The 14,191-nt window shown below is 44.8% G+C and overlaps 1 protein-coding gene across 1 annotated transcript; it reads left to right on the forward strand.

The window, feature by feature from the left end:
• The first annotated feature begins 2,972 nt into the window (after positions 1–2,972).
• ADRB1 (adrenoceptor beta 1) lies at positions 2,973–5,029 on the forward strand. Its single transcript, XM_081268212.1, has one exon. It carries the CDS (start codon positions 3,447–3,449, stop codon positions 4,860–4,862), a length of 1,416 nt encoding a protein of 471 aa, XP_081124338.1. The 5' UTR covers positions 2,973–3,446; the 3' UTR covers positions 4,863–5,029.
• The last annotated feature ends 9,162 nt before the right edge of the window (positions 5,030–14,191 follow it).

Here is a 14,191-nt window from a genome sequence, read left to right on the forward strand (position 1 = left end):
CAGGAGAGGAAGAGGCAGGGCAGCCAATCTGAGGAAGGAGCATCCCACCTCTCAAGTGTGCTGATCAGCATTTATTGTCAGAGCTTCTGTTGTTTTCTAAAGCCAAGTCAAGCCTATGGGTTCCTAAGAACTGATTCACTTTAGGACCTCCAAGTGGGGAATGAGGAAATAGGAGAGTTATTCACTTGGAACTTGCAACATCTAAGACCCATATAAGTTGATGCTTTGGTTTGTTTTGTCCCCACCAAAACTCATGTTGAGATTTAATTGCCAAAAATAGCACTACAGAGAGGCAGTGGGGCCTTTAAGAGGGTCATGGGGCTCTGCCCTCATGAAGGGATTCATGTAGTGACCATGCCAGTGGTTTAGTTACCTGGAGAGTGTATTTGCTACAAAGCAAGGTTACTCCTCATGTTCTATCTCTTCTGCACATGCTTCGGCCATGTGATGCCATCTGCTGTGTTGTGACTCATCATGAGTTTTTCACCACCTGATCTTGAACTTCCCAACCTTCAGAATTGTGAGCCAAAATAAACCTCTTCATACATCACCCAGTTTCAGGTATTCTGTTATAGCCACAGAAAACAGACTAAGGCCGTTGGTAACTTAAATCTTTTATTTTTGACCTTGTATCCTTATGGAAGCAAGAAAAGTGCTAGCTAAAAAGTGTTAAGAAAGAAAGAAAAGCGGGAGGGGGCTCCCCAAAATGTAGAAACTAAAGGATATCTTAGAATATTTTATTTTACCAGAAAGCTAATTAGTTAAATATGGACTATCCCAAACTTTTTTGTCAGGACAAATGAAAGAAAACCCCAAGATATTCTAGAAATAGAATCCCTTTCTGCCTGCAGCCCTGTGTTGAAGCTCTTGTTATAAAAATCCTCCTGGTTTTGAATGTTTATAACTTAATGAGTTTATTCCACAGAAATTCTGAATGAAGAGGGAAAAACATTTTGGAAGGCTTTTCAACAATTCAAATGTCAGGGCCCTGCTGCCTAGTGTATTCATACATACATGATACAGTAGTTAGGGCATCCAGCTTCTGCCCTGAACCTCTACAAGCAAGTTCTGACCTTATCACTCACAGAAATGCAATGGCTTCAGGGGCACTTGAGGTTGGCACACTCCATTCCAGTAACATCACTTGACAGAAAGATGGCACCGGATAGAACACCTCTTCCCCACATTCCCTGCAACCCCCAGCACTGAGAACCCCTTTCCTGGACAGCCACAATTTCAGTCCCTTGGCTATTTTAAGATTACCCCTGATTCCCCATCTGGCAAGGAAGCCTGAAGGGAGAAAGGAAAAGCAAGAGGAGATGCAGGCTTGCAAAGACTGGGGTGACTAAGGGTGCAGTCTCCTTTCTCCCCCTTTGTAGCTCCTGTTTCCTGGCTCCCCCTCTTCAACCTCTCCAAGTTGGCAGAACTAGGCTGATAAGTCCAGGGCAGGGGTGAATAAACAAATAAATCACTCCCCAGTTGTAACACTCAAATGGTCAAGTTTCGGCCTAAAGCAAATTCATATGTTTGGAATTACGTAAGAGAAGGTGGTTAAAACTGCTCAACTTTGCAAACTTAATCAGTATTACTTTCTGCTCTTAACCTGGTCATCTCTGGAAGCCTGTCTCTCCACAAGGTGAGAATTTGAATTTGGTCCACAGGTTAATGTCCTACCAGATCCTATTCTTATTCAAATGAAAGAAAGATGTATATTATATAATATTATATAACACCATCATGCATTTCTACACTGACAATTAGAAGCTGTTTACTTCTCAAGGACTTAATCACAGAATTTTGTTTTCAGGCCAGATTCAAGAACATTACCAATAGGACCAAATTATGGAAGGGGCTTGCAGTCCTGAGGGCTATCCAGTCTGCCCTCCATAGAATCCTCCTAAAGCTAGACTAACCACTCATAAGTTCCAGACCCATTCATTGGCCAACTTAAAAAATCACTGATATAACTTTAAATTTTTTTAATTTAATCCCCTGAGTATTTATATATTTTCTTCTCTCATCCCTCCAAAACTAATCCCAGAGTAGAATCTGGGAACTTGGGCAAAGGAGAAAACAACCACGCAGACCAAGAAATCTGAAATCTGAGTTCATTACGTCATTCAAAAGTTATATTACTTTTTGTTTATATTGCCCCAGCTCAAATTATAAAATCATATGAATAATAAGACCCAAACTGCAGATGCTATTATCCATGTGAAAAGTTTAAAATGTCATTAAAGGCAGGCATTCTATGTGCACCGGAGGTTTCCTCTAGACATCAACACTGTTTCCCTAAACTTTCTCCCTTTATGCTGAGAATATACTATTGCATCATGCATATTCATTAGCTGGGGCGGGGGAGTGTGTATGTTCTCAGCGTGCGCAAACCTTGCTTGCTTTCTACATCTACTGCATTTGCGGTACAATAAGCTCCTTGCAAGAACAGAGCCCAGAGAATGTCCCTGACAGATACGCGTTTTGCTCCTGCAAACCAGCTCTGCTGGAGTTTCCTCTAACCACCAACTCCCACCTCGGATTCCCCAAGCTGTCAGGACACAGACTGGCTGGGTGCCCTCTTGACCGGAAGAGGGTTTTACACACACCCTGCTAGGCTGCCTGATTTGAGAACCTGTGTCGCAGCCAAACTCCTCCAACCTCAGCGGACAAACTGTCCAAGGCGCTCTGGTGCTTCAAGAACATCAAGGTCCCCTCCTTACTAAAGGGAGCATGATCTTCAGAGCTGCAGGAAACCGGCCACTGGAGGTAGAAGACTGCGGGGGCAAGGGGGGACCGAGGGGAGCAGGAGCGAGCCCAGCGCGAGAGCCAAAAGGGAGTGGAGTGTAGGAGCGAGTGGGGGGCTGCAAGAGGGGTTGGTGCTCGGGTGGGAACAGATCACAGTAGGGGGTGCGGGTAGCCGGGCGTTGGAACTAGCCGGTACAGGGAGGGGCGCGCCCGCAGCAACCGGCGGGTGCTGGGGAGGCTCCGGCTGCTCGATCTGCACGGTACTCTCCTGAGCGGCTCAATTGTGGGTGGGAGGGGGTGCGGGCAGCTGTGGGGGAGCCCAAAGTCGGGGGCGTGCCTTTGCAGCGATTGGCTGCAGGAGCCTGACGCGCGGCCCCGGGGGTTGGCTTGGGGGTGTGGGAGCCGGGTGGGGTGGGTGTTGGGTGCCAGAGCTGCGGGACCGGAGCGCTCAGAAACATGCTGAGGTCCCGGCGGTTCTTCCAGCAGCTGCAGCAGCTCCAACAGCGGCGGCGGCGGCGGCGGCGGCGACAGCGCTCGGCTCCGGTGGGGAAGGCGCCCGTCGCCCATGCCTTCGGCCCCGTGCCGCGGCTGCCCTGACCTGGCCGCGACCTCCTGCGCGCGCTCCGCCGCCCCGGCTTCTGGGGTGTTCCCCAACCACGGCCCAGCCCCGTCACACCCCCCGCCCCCGGCCTCCGCAGCTCGGCATGGGCGCGGGGGCGCTCGCCCTGGGCGCCTCCGAGCCCTGCAACCTGTCGTCAGCTGCGCCGCTCCCCGACGGCGCAGCCACAGCGGCACGGCTGCTGGTGCCAGCTTCGCCGCCGGCCTCGCTGCTGCCTCCGGCCAGCGATGGCCCGGCGCCGCTCTCGCAGCAATGGACAGCGGGCATGGGCCTGCTGATGGCGCTTATCGTGCTACTCATCGTGGCAGGCAACGTGCTGGTGATCGTGGCTATAGCCAAGACACCGAGGCTGCAAACGCTCACCAACCTTTTCATCATGTCCCTGGCCAGCGCGGACCTGGTTATGGGATTGCTTGTGGTTCCATTCGGAGCCACCATCGTGGTGTGGGGACGTTGGGAGTACGGCTCCTTCTTCTGCGAGCTCTGGACCTCGGTGGACGTGCTGTGTGTGACGGCCAGCATCGAGACCCTGTGTGTCATCGCCCTGGACCGCTACCTCGCCATCACGTCGCCCTTCCGCTACCAGAGCCTGCTGACACGCGCGCGGGCGCGGGCCCTCGTGTGCACCGTGTGGGCCATCTCGGCCTTGGTGTCCTTCCTGCCCATCCTCATGCACTGGTGGCGGGACGAGGGCGATGAGGCGCGCCGCTGCTACAATGATCCCAAGTGCTGCGATTTTGTCACCAACCGGGCCTATGCCATCGCCTCATCCGTCGTCTCCTTTTACGTGCCCCTGTGCATCATGGCCTTCGTGTACCTGCGGGTGTTCCGCGAGGCCCAGAAGCAGGTAAAGAAGATCGACAGCTGCGAGCGCCGCTTCCTCAGCGGCCCAGCACGGCCGCCTTCGCCGGCGCCCGCGCCCCCGTCCTCTCCTGCGCCCGGGTCCCCGCGTCCTGCCGCGGACCCCATGGTCAACGGGCGCGTCAGCAAGCGGCGGCCCTCGCGCCTTGTGGCGCTGCGCGAGCAGAAGGCGCTCAAGACGCTGGGCATCATCATGGGCGTGTTCACGCTGTGCTGGCTGCCCTTCTTCCTGGCCAACGTGGTGAAGGCCTTCCACCGCGACCTGGTGCCCGACCGCCTCTTCGTCTTCTTCAACTGGCTGGGCTACGCCAACTCGGCCTTCAACCCCATCATCTACTGCCGCAGCCCCGACTTCCGCAAGGCCTTCCAGCGCCTGCTCTGCTGCGCGCGCCGGGCTGGTTGCAGGCGCCACGCGGGACACAGCGACCGACCGCGCGCCTCGGGCTGCCTGACCGGCAACCGGCCGCCGCCGTCTCCTGGGGCCCCCTCGGACGACGACGACGACGACGTCGGGACCACGCCGCCCGCGCGCCTTCTGGAGCCCTGGGCAGGCTGCAACGGCGGGGCGGCGACGGCGGACAGCGACTCGAGCCTGGACGAGCCGTGCCGCCCGGACTTCGCCTCGGAATCCAAGGTGTAGGGCTCGGGGCGCTGACGCCTGGCGCGCGGGTCCTCGCCGCCCCAGCCCGGACGCGGGATGTGCGCCCGGGTGGGGAGGAGAGCCCGCTGTGGAGCCCCTGAATGGCTTCCCGGGCCAAAGAGGAGATCTGTGTTTACTCAAGACCGAGAGAAAGCAGGTGAACTCGAAGCCCACAAACCTCTTCTGCATCATCCAAGGCAAACCGAAAAGCCACGGACCTCGGCACAAAAAGGAAAGTTTAGGAGGGTTGGGAGAGTGGCTTGCTGATTTTTCTTGGGTTCTTTTCTGTTTGTGGTTCAGCCTTCTTTTGTATGTGAGTGCGATGCATCTTTAGATACATATATATATTTTTTTTTCAGGTGGGTTTTGACGCTTTCTGCGAGGACCCTAGTGGAAATTGGGCGGGTAGGGGAAGAGATATAAAAGTCTATCAACTTGGCTTCCATCCTGTTCCTGAGAATGGGAGCAGTCAGCCGGGGGTGGGGGTGAGGGTGACAGTTTGTCAGGACGTTTCCTTTTGCTTTTCAGAGAAATTGCATTTTAATTCCTGTGTAATGATTTCTCCTGTTCTCAAAGCAAAGAGAAAGGATGGATGCAAAAAAAAAATCTAATTTTATGAAATGTTAAGCTATTCTTGGAACAAGCTTCACCTTGCTTTCCTTCTGTAGGACAAACTCTTGTCCCCTGCGCGCCTCGGAGGTCCAGCTGAGGGTTTTCTACCTCACACTGTGCATATTGCACAGCAAGATAGAAAGTCTTGTTTATATTAAACAGCTTATTTATGTATCAATATTAGTTGGAAGGACCAGGCGCTGAGCCTCTCTCCATAACATGTGACTCTGTCAATGAAGACAGGACAGGAAAAAAAAAAAAAAGGAAACAGTTCAGATTACTTACTGCACATGTGGGTAAAAACAAAAAATAAAAAATAAAAAGGAGTGGTTCAAAATGCCATTTTTGCACAGTGTTAGGAATTGTTCACAGATGTTACTTGCACACAAAAAATAAATATTTTTAATGGCGTGGGGAGGAGGCAGATCTTAAAAACTAAAATAACACTCAAATTCAACTTCTGTTGTCTGTTATGTTATTGAGCTAATGAATTATTGGGAAAATGCCTTTTTATACTCTTTTATCATGGTACTGTAACTGTATCCATATTATAAATATAATTATCTTATGAATTTTTTATTATTTTTTTATGTCCAAGTGCCCACGTGAATCTGCTGGTAAAATTTAGCACTTGTGTATAAATTCTATTTCCTCTGTGTTTTTCCAAGTATTTATACTCTGGTGCAACTAACTACTGTGTGAAGAATTGGTCCATGTGCAATAAATACCAATGAAGCACAATCAAGATCATGTACTGTGAGTCTGTACCGGGTCAGTGATAATGAAAAAGACAGTTTGTTTTGTTTTAAAGTGTAGACTGGATTTCTCATAGAGCTCTTTTAATAGCTTTTCATGACTCGATAACAGCAAAATGCCTGTACCAAATAAGGCGTTCACCTACTGAGCGCTGCAGATTTGCCCTCAGTCTTCACAGCCAGATTCAAGGTATTGCAGACTATCTGTAGGCGCTCTCAAGATCCCATCTGCTGCACTTGACTTAAGAAGTAACATTTGCGATGGTGTGTCTTCTGCAAACAATCAGAAAACCCAGTGGATCCAGGTAACTTACCTGCAGCTGCCACACAGAAACGCAGGAAAGAAGACTAACTACCAGTTGCCTACCAGTTGCCTACTTGAAATTCGGTAAGTGGCTTTCACAGCTTATTTTTGTTTTCCAGTCAAAAAATCACAGCCTACAGATGATCAGTGTGCAGATTTCTCCAGTGGCTGTTTAGAATGAGAAAATATTTCCATGCTTAAGCAAAAAATGTATAAAAGGGCTTCTGAAGTAAATGTTATTTTTCTTGTGTAATTAAAGAGATCGTTTCAGCAGAAGTGCTGGGTGGGCAGGTCACGGTAAAAACAAATGTGAAATCACTTAACTTCCTAACAAATTTACAACACCCGGTGAATGAGGTATTTTTCATAAAATTAGTTCCTAAGGAGAGTACAGTGAAATTCCATCTGGAAATTAATTGTTCATTCTCCAAAATAAACTGATTTAATAGGTTTATATTTTTGAACAAGATCTTCATTTCATGAGTGTACAGTATAGAAACCAAAGTAAAGAGTATAAAGTTTTAGTTCAGGCTGTACTTTAACATGAACAGACTTTTCTCATCTAGGCAAAATCAGGAGTCTGTCTTTTTTATTTTTTTTTTTCTCAGTGCTAGGGGTTGAACTCAGGGCCTCTCCTGATCCCCAGCCAGGAGACAGTCTTCTGAGAAAGGTTAATGACGCTGGTGTTTCAGAGCCCAGCAGAAGGTTGCACAAAAACAGCAGCTTCACTGAATGCAGCCCCCAAATTTAACCCCTTTCTCCAGCCACAAGAGAAAAAAAAGATGAATGGGAGGAGGACAAAGATGGCAAAGCTTTTTACTTATTTATTTAAATAAGTAAATAAATACATACATACCAAAACTTATTTTGGAAAATGTAAAATCCATCAGGATGGACTATCATTGTAATTTCCCTAAGAGCCAGTCCATTCCTAGTCTCTCTTCCCGTCTTAAGTACGTGAAGTGCATTTTCTTAGGGATTTTGCCCCTCTTCCTTTTAAATTAATAGACTTCACATCTTTAGTTTCATCTGAAGAACACTGAAGTTCCAGGTTAACACTTCATTTTCCTGGGTTTCCCAATTATTGACTTATTCTAGATATGTCTTCACATTTAAATAAATACTCCCAGCCTGAAATGTGTATACAGGTCCATCAAACCTCAGGTCTTAAAATCATGAACGTCTCCTCAACTTCAGGAACAAATATGCCAAATCTAACTACCTAGTAGATAGGTTTACTCTCTTTGGTGGATTAGAGGATATAATATATAATTACATAGATATAATATATAAGCTTAGGACTGGTTTATATGTTTTAATAGGAAATTTTTAAAGATTTTTATATTATTCCCTGGGTTCTCCAACTGGGAATTACAAGGATTCAGAGACAGACCATGACAGTGATTCCAAATACTCATGAAAACTACTTTCTGTTGTTTTTGAGGGAGAAAACCATTACTTTACACTAAGAAACATGAAAGCTGGCCTGCCAGTCTCAAAAGCCATGGCAGTGGGACGAGAAAGCTGCCCATCCTGCGTAATCCACGAGATAGTTCACTGCAGAAATGGCAGGAGAGGGCCGCAAGGATGCAGAAAGTCACCCTCCCCCTCTGGTTTGTGTACATCAGAGTACCAAAGGCATAAGACTTAAAATCAAAGCAATGAACTAACGTGTAATCAAGATTCATTGATTTGCCACATTGGAAATTTTATTTAGATTGAGCACTGTAAAGTTCTCTAACGTGTAACAAACACAGTTTCTTCTCCCCGTTGTAGAAATATGGTATAGCATCTAGCTGGGTCCTTTGGTGAGCTTGCCAATATAAAACTTTGCAAATAGAGTCTATTTTTTGCCTATGATTTTTTGGAATTGGAATTATTAATAACTTCTAAGTGGCTATTGTGAAACCTTTCCTTGTTAAGCACATTCTCCTAGCTTATTTTAAAATCACATTTTGTTGAACATGCTGACTTCCTCTGACAATATGTAAAATTGCCAGGCGGAAACTCTGCACCCACAGTATCTGGGTAATATTAACATTTAAGTTTTTAGCAAGATCTTCTAAGGAAGGGTTTAAAGGAAAATTATGCTATAAACTTTTGCTGCCAGTTGTGAAAGACTTATTTTCCTTTCAGTGTCTAACAAAACTGGACCCGGTCATTCTTTTGAAGGGGGAAAAAAATAAAATAAAACCTTAGCAGTAATTCAAATGAAACACATTGGCACAGATAATGTAGTTTTATTTGTACATTTCTGGCATAATGTGCTGAGAAATACTAATTCTTTTGACTCCCCGCCAATTTTCTACTAATCAAAATGGAGAAGATATGCACTGTTTGGATTATACCTAAAAATAGTTGTGCTACAGTCACATCAGCAAATGGAATTAAATTAATTTCTCTTTCCTCCCCTTCATACACACCCTTCACATTATTTAAATTTCCATCTAAAATATTGCTCCTGAATCTCATAATTTTTGATTCAGTGTGTCCCAAAGAGCATTGCTACACTGAAACTCTATTGAACCACTTTCCAGGGGAGATCCCCCTGAAACACCCACATTTTCTCTATTCTTTTTGGAAGAGTCTCTACCAGAGAGCACTACTAATGTAATCATATTTATATTTATATCTGGATTAATATATTAATATATTTCATCAATAGTTTTTTAACCTTTTGTGGGAGAAGAGAGAGTGTTTCTGAATCAGATTTGGTCATTTGGTCATGGAGTGGAAAAGAAGCTTCCAAATCCAATTGCTCTAATGACAGACCGCAAAAACAGCAGCCCGGAGAAGCTCACCCTAGGCCGATCACCAGAGTGTGATCTTTGCAGTGATGTTAGCAACTGTTAGGAACGGCCTTTCCCTTCCCTAGGATGTTGGGCAAAGATCACATTTCTACCTTCTGCACCTGAAGCCTGTTCTTGGCACCACCATCTTCACAAGCCCTTTTTCTCAGCACTTCTTCAATTTTTCTTGAATATGCTTGAAACCTGTGCAACATCTTGTTCTAGATAATTATCTTCATAGCAGCATTAATTTCTCATGAATGGTTTCCAAAAGCTCTGATTTTCAGCATCTTTCAGAACATTCAATTCCATTTTTTCCTCTCTCTTTTCCACATTCCCTGGCTCACGGTTGGTAATTAGTAGTGGTGAGAGCACACTGTTTTCTTCCCATTTATGACACAGAAATTACCTATGCTGCATTTTAGATGTTAAGTTTGGACTTCTTCCTGAGAATTTAGCAAGATCTTCTAAATTAAGTTGTTGTTTGCACCTGTAAAAGTTCTTCATGATGGGTTTGATATTGGGGGTGTGGGGCCACCTTAACAGGCTTTATCTTTCTGCCGCTGTCACTTCTTAACCACATGGCCTTGTCAGTCTGTCAGTATCCTGGTTTCAGAGGGTGACAGTCGTTGTTCCACCTTCAGCTGTTTGTAAAATAAAGTAGTCTCACTAGTCATTATTAGACTAGCTGATTTGTAGGAATTGTGGGCTCTTGTGGAAGGACAGAAAACTTGTTCAGGCGAATGGTCCACTTTGGCCACTCTGGTTCCTTCTCTAACTAGTTCTCACAATGCCCTGTGACCTTGGGAAAGACAGTCCCAACTTCCTTTCCCTTTGATTCAGGTTCAAGTCCCCTAAAGCCTGATCAGTAGTTTTGCTTCTAAATCCCTGAGAGGAGTTCTATGCTTGGCAAAGTTTATCACTTCTGATACCTCCTCCTAACCTTCTTTTCCCTTTCCTAGCAACCGAACCCACCTTTTTTAAGGTGAAAGAGAACAACTAAGAATAGCAAAAATATATATAATACCCCATGCATCCAAACAAATAGTCCTTCACTTTTTATTGCACTTTAAATTCCACAGAAACCACAACTGAATAAAGTAATCTTCCCAAATATCGGATTAAAAAACCTGTTTGCTCTGTGCTGTGCAAAAAGAGTTGTTTAATGATTCTTAACCCACAGCCCCTTTGAGAGAAGTCAGTCAATTTGGATAGTTACTCAACTCTACTATTTTGCACTGAGTTGTAAAAGGTATCTAGATTGTTCTATTTTTCTTGGAATAGCAATTCAGAGATGAAAAGTGCTGAGAGTCATGGAGTTTGTGTGTTTGTGTTTTTGCTTACCTTTCTTTTGAGGTTTGCAGGCTATCGGGTTTCTTTGTTCCCGATTTAATGAACAGTGACAAATCTACAGGAACTTTACTGACTTAAAATATCTGTTATGTTAACTACAGGAACTCACCTGTAATATTTAGGTCCTTATTAAAAATGCATTTAAAGAGCAAACATTAATAGATGTTCCAATAACATTTTTTTTTTTTGCTCTACAGGGAATTTTTAAAGCCATTATAGGTAACATTTTAGTAAGATACTCTTTTTAAAGAACTCATTGTGCTTAAATGATTCTGCCATCAATCCTGAGATAATGCTTTTCCCCCTTTAAATAGGCATACCTAAGTAAAACTGAATCACTCAGAAAAAATTCCAGTCTGTCATGTGAAGGCTATTAATATTCCTAGTAAACAGTACCCTATCCTCATGCAGGGTCATACCTAGATCCATGCAGACCCCACAAGACTGATGAGATGCACTTTGAGATATAAAAACCTGGCCTACCATTTAGCAGCTGATCCTATCAGCAAATATTTCTCGAAGAGCAAAACCAAATTTCTCCTGGAGTGTTGACTCGTGGTGGATCCCAGTGGCATCTGAAAACTGATGACTGAGCCACTATTCTGCTTTAAAATCCTTGACGTCATACATAGGAGAAACAGTGACACTCCTTCTTCAGTTTCTATGCACTAAGTCATTCCATTTGCTCTTATAAGTAACTTCCAATCCTTGAATTCTTTCTGTTGTTCAGTTCAAAATCATCTTCAGTTACAGGGATTCCTCCTAGCTAGAGACTAAAACAAACACAAAAAAAGGTCAAGTTCAGCACCTGGAGTCCGGTGGCATCAGCAGGTCACCATTCCCAGAATTGTGCTGGTAATTTTTTTCAGTATCACCAGGGCCACAAAACACTGGAGGTCAAGAAAAAAAAAATACTGTACTAAGTGAAAGGATGTAACATAAAAAATAACAAAGTTTTGCAATACCACAAAAAGCATCCTGCATGCACAGGACAAAACAGGTAATATCAATTTTTTTCTCAGACAGCTGATGCACCCCCCTTCCAGTATACAACTCTCTTCAGATCTTTTGTTTGTTCCTAGACCTAAGACAAATACATTTTTCACACTGGATGAGCTCAGAAGACAGAGAGCTGACCCTTTAGAGGTGTGCTGTGATTAGCCTCCTATGATTCATGGGTTCTTCTGTTCTTCGTTGATGGCGCTCTGTGCTGAGTGCTGTAGGAGACACACCCAGCCTGACACTCTGAGACATCCACCTGTGAGATGTGACAGGCAGGTGTGATGGAATGCCAGATGTATGGGCTAGCGGTAAGGACTCTAAGCCAGCACTATCCAACAGAAACAGAAGGTAAGCTATGCATTGCATTTTACACTTTCTAGTAGGCTTTAAAAATAGATTAAAAATAAACAGATGAAATTAGAGTTTCAACCTATAATAGATGTAAAACATTATTCATGAGATGATTGACTCTATGTATACATAGGTCTAAATATAATACACACATACACGAAATTTTGGAAATCTGGTATGTATCTTCTGCTCACAGTTCATCTCAAATGCAACGGGCCACATTGCAAATGTTCATCAGAAGAGGGGATAGTGGATGGGAAGGTGACATAAACTGGGGGCCTGATGACCATGTGGATCGTGGATAAAGAGATAACAGTGGCATGAAAGGCCATTCCATGGAAAGTTATAGGAAGAAGAAAACTGTATGAACAAAAACAGAGACATGTAGGTCTTCGAGACCAATATTCAGTGAACATCCAACTGAAGAGAGTTGATGTCTCTGGAGTAACTGGGGATGAGAACAGATCAGAAGGTTTGTGTAAAAGTGCTGAACTCTGAGCTTTCTGAAAGCGTAGAGACCTAAGCAAGAGTGTCAGTATTAAAACAGTGTTTTAGGTAGATGAATCAGCCACGGGAAGGCACGATAGGTGCATATACCCTCTCACTTAATCTTCAAAATAATTCTGTGCAAGTAAATTCAATAATCTTATTGTACAAATCAGAAAACATAGTTATGTAATCTCATGAGGCATATATGAGCTCATTATTAAATTGTTTCTTTGATGTTTATGTATCAGTTTCAGAGCTGACCCAGAGAAGCCAAGCAGGTTTCAGAGTGCCTAAGGCTAAGGCCGGGTAAGTGCCTGAAGGTCATCCCTCCCACCTGGGCAAGACCTAAGTTCAGGCAGCTCGTTCCAGACAACAGGTAAACAGGGATCAAGTCTAGGTACCCGACCCCTAAGTTAGTCTTTTATTCTTGTCACCAAGCTGACTAGGAGTTCCTTTAGGACAAAGCCTTGTCCTTTTGCCCTGTCCCTCCAGCACATTGCTAGGCACATCATCATGTGCTCTGGGCATTGATTGGTTGAATTCTAGAGTCAGAGAAATAAGTTCTCTGCCTTCTCAGATACATAACTGAAGCAAGCCCGTTCCTTGGCTATCACTACAAAAAATGCCTGAGACAATCAACTCATAAAGAGAGTTTGGGCTCAGTTTTAGAGATTTCAGTCCATGATCCACTGGACCTGATGCTTTTGAGCCTGGGGGGAGCCAGCACCTCATGGAGGGAGCATCAGTGCCTGGAAATGAAAGGGCGAGCCCAGGGTCCCACAGTCCCCTCAGGCACCATGATCTGAAGACCTTCCACTGGGCGCCCTCTCGTGAAGTTTCCACCACTTCCCAGCAGTGCTGAGCTGGGAACCCAGCCTTTTACTTCATGAACCGTTTTTTCCAGATCCAAACTTACAGCAAGGCCTAATTAGACCTGTGCACTACAAGAAGATGTGGCATAACCTTCTGTCGTCTTTGAAATTCCAGGTACTCACCACCTGGCCTAAAGAACAGTTTCTCCCAGAAAGGTGTTAGGCCTGAAACTGCAGCGCACCGGGGCACACTGCTGGTGTCATAGGAAATGAGGTGGTTGTTTTCCAGATATTTCTAGGAAATGAGTTTATTTCTAGAAATGGCACATGGGTTGCTGGAATTCTGCACCTGAGCAACATGAATTTAGCTGAGTAGGAAAATGTACATCTTTATTCTTGAAAAACAAGCATTTCACTGACATTGTTAAATGAAAACTACGTGTTCTGGGTTCTAGGTCAGTTGTCAATAAATAAAATATTTGACTTCTTTGTCACATTGTATTGCATCCCAAATGGGATTCTCTCCTTTCCAACGGAGAGTTCTAGATCTATTTTCTCTGTGTATTCTATTGGGGAAAAGCCCTCAGCCTCGCCCAGGTGTTCTCCCTTGACCCAGTCAACATGGCTGAGAGAATCAGGTTCCTATTCACGAATGTACAGATGACTGTTTTAACTCTTATTTCTACATGTCCATTCTAAAATGTTTTCAGAGCAGATGTCACAGCACTTCTACGTTCTACTCAGGGCTTGTCCACTTGAAACAGATTCCTAATCTTTCCTTCTCAACAAAAGAGAGAATTCATGTGCCATCTTGAGTTGTTCCAAGGGAAATTATGTTTGTCGAAATGGCTTTTGATGAAGC

The sequence above is a fragment of the Spermophilus citellus genome (genome assembly GCF_964194105.1).
Source record: "Spermophilus citellus genome assembly, chromosome: 15".
Classification (NCBI taxonomy): Eukaryota; Metazoa; Chordata; class Mammalia; order Rodentia; family Sciuridae; genus Spermophilus; species Spermophilus citellus.